Source organism: Numenius arquata, chromosome 1 (genome assembly GCF_964106895.1).
Source record: "Numenius arquata chromosome 1, bNumArq3.hap1.1, whole genome shotgun sequence".
Taxonomy (NCBI): Eukaryota; Metazoa; Chordata; class Aves; order Charadriiformes; family Scolopacidae; genus Numenius; species Numenius arquata.
Genome location: NC_133576.1, coordinates 108879884 through 108886480, shown reverse-complemented (window position 1 = coordinate 108886480; position 6597 = coordinate 108879884). Strand labels below are relative to the sequence as shown.

Genomic DNA, 6597 nt, shown 5'->3' with positions numbered 1-6597 from the left:
TAACTTGAATAAATCCGCAACGGAGCCGAGGAGAGGGGGAGGGAGGGAGGGAGGGAGGGAGGGAGGCGGCGGGTCATGTGAGGCACAGTCATGCTGCGGGCCGGGAAAGAGGCGGAGAGGGGCACCTGAGGAGACGAGGTGGCCAGAATGGTGGGTGGTGGTCGCGTCTGCCTGCCCGCCATGGCCACAACCTTGCCCCCTACCCGTCCCAGAGCGCCGCCATGAGAGGATGCCCCCCGCCCTACCCTGCCCTTCCCCCTCCCCAGGCTCGGCGCTGCTCGGCAATTTCCGCCACGCGAGCCGAGCCGATTTCCGCCGACCGGGTCCAGACGGGCTTTATGTCTGCCGGGCGGGCGCGCATGCGCGGCCGCCGCCATCTTACGTTGTCTCTCGCCTGCCCTCCCCTTTGGCGAGCTTTCCCCCCTCCCTCTCTCTCCTCCCCCCCGCAGCCCGGCGCAGCGCCCTCCTCCAGCGCTCCGTGAGGAGACGGGGCCGGGCGGGGGAGAGACCCGCGGCGGCGGCAGGGAAGCCGGGAGAGACCCGGAGGGAAGAAAGGACGGGGCAGCCGCGCAGGCGGGAGGAGGAGGAGGACTGATCCCAGGCGCGGTTCTGCGGAGGAAGAGCGGGTGCCGCCTGTTATAAAGGGGGAGGAGGCGGAGGGGGAAGGAAGAGCGTGCGGAGCGGAGCCTCCTCCAGAGACAGCCAGACACAGAGGGAGGAGAGAGAGGCTGCCCGGCTGGCTCCCCCTTCCTCCCTCCCTCCTTTTCATGGACTCTCTTGTCGGGCTGCTGCTTTTTTTCCCTCCTTATTCCGTCTCTTTCATACCCAAAATGATTCAGCTCCATGGCTGCCACTGACGGGGATGTCCCTGCCCGGCTCAGCCTGCCGCTGCCGCCCTGCTGTGCGCCAGTCCTGTACGTATCTGCGCTCTCCTACTACTACTACTACAGCGGCGATGGCGAGGGGCGCCGGCCGCCCGGCCGGGCTGCCCTGAGGGCCCTGCCGAGCTGCCCTTGCCCCGTCGAGGAGGCGGCGGCCCGGCGGCGGTGTCGGCGGCCGCCGCGGGGAGGGCGGCTCTTACCGGCGAGCCGCGGGGAGGAAGGGGCTCGCCCCCGGGGCCGGCCGGCTACCGCGGGCATTTCCTCCGGGGAGCGGCGCAGCCGGCTGGGGGTGGGGGGTGGCGGCCGAGAAGGAGGGTGGTGGTGGTGGGAATCCATAGGGGGTGTGGGGGAGGGAAAGAGAGGAAGAAAGTGAATGGCGGAGGATTGAAAGTGTCACATTCAGAGGCGGCGGAGGACCGGTGCTCGCCCCCTCCCTGTCTCGGAGGGGAGGAGGAGGGGAGGGGAAGGGGGTGGTGGTTAGCGGCGGTGCCGAGGCGCCTCAGCCCCGTGCTCTGCGGGAGCCGGCGGGCGGGAGTTGGGGGGGGGGGGGGGAGGTGGGGGGTGGTCGGTAAGGGGGGGGGGGGGCGGTTTGTGCGCGGTGTCTCTCTGCCCTGCCGTGAGCGCGAAGCTAACTGTGCGTGTGTGTGTCTGTCTCTCTCCATACCGGGGGAATTGCACTCTTAAAATACACCCGATACAATGCACCAGCCTGACTCAGCCGCAGACATTAGTGCTAGGAAGATGGCGCACCCGGCAATGTTTCCTAGAAGGGGCAGCAGCAGTAGCAGCGGCAGCAGCTGCGTTACTGCTCCCACTGCACCAGGTACCGGCGTTGGGAGCGCTGCCCTCTCCGCCGAGGATTATCAGCCGCCTTTGCTGGTCCAGCCTCCGCCGCCTCCGTCTCCTGCAGCATCTTCATCGGCGGGTCCACAGCCGACACCCCCTCCTCCACAAAGCCTGAACCTCCTCTCGCAGTCTCAGCTCCAGCCACAGCCTCTAGCACAGACTGGAGCTCAAATGAAAAAGAAAAGTGGCTTCCAAATTACGAGTGTGACCCCTGCTCAGATATCAGCTAGTATGAGCTCTAATAACAGCATAGCTGAGGATACAGAAAGCTACGATGACCTGGATGAGTCCCACACTGAAGACCTGTCGTCTTCAGAAATCTTGGATGTTTCTTTATCCAGGGCCACTGACTTGGGAGAACCTGAGAGGAGCTCCTCTGAAGAGACTTTAAATAACTTCCAAGAGGCAGAGACTCCTGGGGCTGTTTCTCCAAACCAGCCTCATCTTCCTCAGCAGCATGCTCCTCTGCCTCATCACCCACAGCAGAGTGTTGTGATCAATGGAAGTGTTCATCCCCATCATGTTCATCACCACCACCATCTTCACCACCACCATCATGGACACCATCATCCATCGCATCCTGGGGTGGGCAGTGCCCCAATTTCTGGAGGACCACCACCCAGTCCCTCATTTAGAAAACTATCAACAACTGGAAGCTCTGACAATGTTATATCAACTGCACCAGTTTCTGCTGCATCATCCACTGGTTCCCCGGCATCTGTCGTGTCTAATATCCGCACTACAAGTACTCCTGGCAATTTAGGTGTAAGTCCTGCTACTGGAACTAGTACCTTAAATAATATGGGTGGTGGTAGTTCTAGTGTGGCAAGCAGCGTGCTTGGTACTATAAATTTAAGCAACATCACGAGTACTGGTAATGTAAATGCTTTGTCTGGAACTAGCGGCAATGTTAATGTGAATATCTTGAGTGGTGTTGGCAATGGTACGAGTGCTTCCTCTAGTGTCATTAACAATGTTACTAATCCAACTGCAGGAATGGCAGTGGGATCAAGCCAGCAGCAGCCTGCATCTGGCACATCAAGGTTTAGGGTTGTAAAATTAGATTCTAGTTCTGAACCTTTCAAAAAAGGTAGATGGACATGCACTGAATTCTATGATAAAGAAAACACTGTTGCTGTTTCAGAAGGAGTAGCAGTAAACAAAGCAGTAGAGACGATAAAACAAAACCCGCTTGAAGTGACTTCTGAAAGGGAGAGCACCAGTGGGAGTTCTGTTAGCAGCAATGTAAGCACACTGAGTCACTATACAGAAAGTGTGGGAAGCGGAGAAATGGGAGCACCTACTGTGGTACAGCAGCAAGCATTTCAAGGTGTGGGTCCGCAGCAGATGGATTTTAGCAGCGCTGCTCCTCCGGCAATTCCAGCATCTAGTATACCACAGAGTGTTTCTCAATCACAGCTTGCACAAGTCCAGCTGCATTCTCAAGACATAAACTATCCGCAGCAGAAGCCAGGGGTCCAACCTCCTGCACAGGCCAGTCTAACCACTGTTACTGGGGTTCAGCCAGCCCCAGTTAATATACTAGGTGTATCCCCATCTCTGGGCCACCAGCAACCTGCCATTCAAAGTATGGCTCAACAGCAGCTCCCGTACTCTCAGCCGGTGCAGACTTTGCCAGTGGTACAGCAGCCGCAGTTGCAGTATGGACAACAGCAACAACCGCAGCAACAGCCAGTTCCTACGCAGATGGCCGCGGGTCACGTTAAGCCGGTGAACCAAAGCTCTGTTACGGGGACTATGCCAGACTACATTCAACATCAGCAGATCCTCCAGACTCCAGCCCCTGCCATGCAGCCCAGCTCTACAGGAGTAGGAGCTGGGCAGCTGGTTCCTGTTGCCCAGGCGCAGAGCATGCAGCCTTCAGTGCAAGCACATCCAGCTGCTGCCCCAGCTCAGCCTGTTGCCCATGCCCCAGCAGCCATACCAGGTGTAGCCACCGGTGGTCAAATGCTGAACGTTGGGCAGCAAGGAAGCGTAGCCGCTGTGGTGCAACCACCGTCTGCTGCAAACCAAATTCCACCTCCAGTCATGCCGTCAACGGCTGCTCCTCCATCTTCACAAGTTGTGCAGCCTGTGCAGACAGGAATAATGCAGCAGGGATTACAGGCTGGCGCTTCAGGCCTTCCTCAGCAAATGGCCATTGCTCAGCAGAACACCTTGTTAGCTGTACAGCCGCAGGCACAAGGAGTGGAATCTGTAGTCCAAGGGATGACCGGCCAGCAGATGCCTGCGGTTAGCCCTATACCTTCTGCTAGTACTGTTCCTGCACCAAGTCAAGCTGGTTCAGCTGTGCCTCCTGGCATACCTTCTGCTTCTATAGGTTTGGGACAGCCGCAGAATGTAGCACAAGCTTCGGCTGTGCAGAATGGGAATCTGGCTCAAAGCGTTAGTCAACCTCCCTTGATATCAACAAGTATAGGTATGCCGGTGGCACAGAGTGTGCCACAGCAGATGCCTCTCAGCTCTACCCAGTTCCCTGCACAATCACTAGCTCAGTCAATTGTAAGCCAAATCGAAGATGGCAGGCGCCCTACAGAACCTTCCTTGGTGGGTTTACCTCAAGCTGCCGGTGGCGATAGTGGTGTTGGAGCATCGGCCGTTTCAGATGGTGGTAGCAGCAACATGCCATCCTCTGCGTCCCTCTTTCCGCTGAAGGTGCTGCCATTGACGACGCCTCTCATGGATGGTGAGGATGAGAGGTAAGATGGCCTGTAACTTTATTGAAAGATAGACTGATAGTTTGATTTGCACTAACTTGGAGGTCTCGTTACAGCCGTTCTGTGAAAAGAAGCAGTGCGATGCTTTTGTCTTAATTAGAAATACTGTTTTCTCAGGTCCCAAGGCATGTAGGTATTATGTTGAAATACTTGTTTTTCTCTTGAGGGGGTGGGTTGTATTGATTATGCTCTGAAACTACTGCGTGGGTAAATTGTGTTTTAACAATCTGTGACAGTGTGTGTATTCCCATTGTATAGAAGAAGACAAAAGAATACTGTGGAATGTGGGTACGCTAGTGGTGATTGTAGTTTAGATTATTTATTACACCGAAATAATTAATATTTATTCTTAGGTAGATTCTTCTTTTCACAAGCCTAGACTTCATCCTGCCTCAGCTTCTCTTTTTCAAGTACTGACTTTACTCAGGTTGAACCAGTTGCAAGTCTGTGGTGTATGTAGAAGCCTTCTCTTTGACAGCCAAGAGATGCTTTAGGCAAATGAGTTTGGTGGGAAAAGGGAGGTTCAGTAACACCGTTGTGGCTCTTCAAATTGAACTTGGGGCACTTTTGGTCTTGGTGGTTTTGCTTCAAAGCATGAATCCATTGTGAGAGCTGCTCAGGCCTGCGGAGGGATGGTGAGCCTTTTGAGTCTGGTGCACCAATTCTATGCAGTCAAAGTAAGAAACTGCACATGTTCTCCCACCTTCACCTTTTCAAATAAATGACCACTGGCTGGTCTTATAATAGTATGTGCATGTGAATATTCTCATTTCTTTGACAGTGTGTGCAGAGAAGCTGTGTCGGTTGTGAAAGGCCTTTGCATGTGCAGGCTGAAGCGATCCGAACAGCAGTTTTAAAGTGCAGTTGTTTGATATTAATTATGCGTGGAAATCCCTCACTGTGTTGAGGGCCTCTTATGATACATGTTTACAAATGGACAGGAAGACTGTGGTGGTTCTCCCAAAGAACTTCTTGTCTAAGGATAAGCTATGTTAACGGGAGAAGTAACTTTAAGATAAATAGCCTGCCTTCAGAATGTGGGAGATGACAGAAAAGAACACTAGAAAAGAAAAACTGAGACTCAAGTAAGGAGACAAAGCACTAAACACAATGTGGGGAAAAAATACTGTAGCAATGGGAGGTGAAATACTTCTTAAATATCTTCTTGATGCCATGACTTAAATCAGGAGTAATATCAGTGGCCAAACTTTATTTAAAAAAAAATAAAAATCCAGGTTGCTGGGAGAGGCTGGATTCTTTTATTAATATTGAAAATACTAACTCTATCAGCAGTCTCTGATTATGTTGATCATGAGGTGTTGACTGTCTTAGTGGCTTTCATCATGTCTTTCTAAGATGCCAGAGAGCTATAATGAGTAGCAGCTTGTCTTCCAGGAGTGCTAGAAGACAAGTTCCAACACTGTTTCATTCTGATTATGTTTTTTAGTCAATAAATACAGGAAGGTGGTAGAAGACTTACTGAGGTGTTAAAGCCCACAGTGTCACCATTATGCTACTAGCAGCCACTTTTCTCAAAAAGGTGTTTTGGTTTTCCTACCTTCAGTCTTTCTAAACCAGAATGCTAATCTTTCTCTTCATGGGTCTCATTGTGTTCTGTGGTGTGGGTTGTTGGTGGATTTTTTCTGTTGTTTGCTTTTTGCTTTTTTAACCAACTGAAAAAGCCCCCTGAGCTTTCAGGGGGATCCCATCTGAGTAAGAGAATCATAAATTCATTGATACTCAGTGTTTTGGAAAATGACATCTAGCATGTGACTGCACCCTGATTTTAAGAGCATATGTTAGCTGTTTGTCACGATTGGTAGTTTTTCCAGAATGTTTAAATCCCTCAGGGTAACAATAGCCAGAAATACCTTCTTCCTCTGTTATTTGGCTAGCCAAAGATCATATCCTTTCTTCTCTCATGCATGTTGCGTCTTTGTTCAATCTCTCATCTCCAGGTAGACTACACTTTTGTTTAGCTGCAGTTGGAAAATCATTTAGATTCTTTACAGAGCAGGATATGACTCTATTAAATGGAGACCAAAAATAATTGTGTTTTTTTGCATGGTTAGGTCACTTTTGTGTACAATTAGATAATTTACAGCAGGACTTCTCCTTGTATATCTGCCTGT

The 6597-nt window shown here is 52.0% G+C and overlaps 1 protein-coding gene across 1 annotated transcript in view; it reads left to right on the top strand.

The window, feature by feature from the left end:
* Window positions 1–1580: 1580 nt before the first annotated feature.
* Window positions 1581–6597, top strand: part of TSC22D1 (TSC22 domain family member 1) — a 95368-nt gene continuing 90351 nt past the window's right edge. Inside the window, exon 1 of the mRNA XM_074169121.1 lies at window positions 1581–4447. Coding sequence (XP_074025222.1) covers window positions 1581–4447 — 2867 coding nt within the window. The remainder of the gene's footprint in view (window positions 4448–6597) is intronic.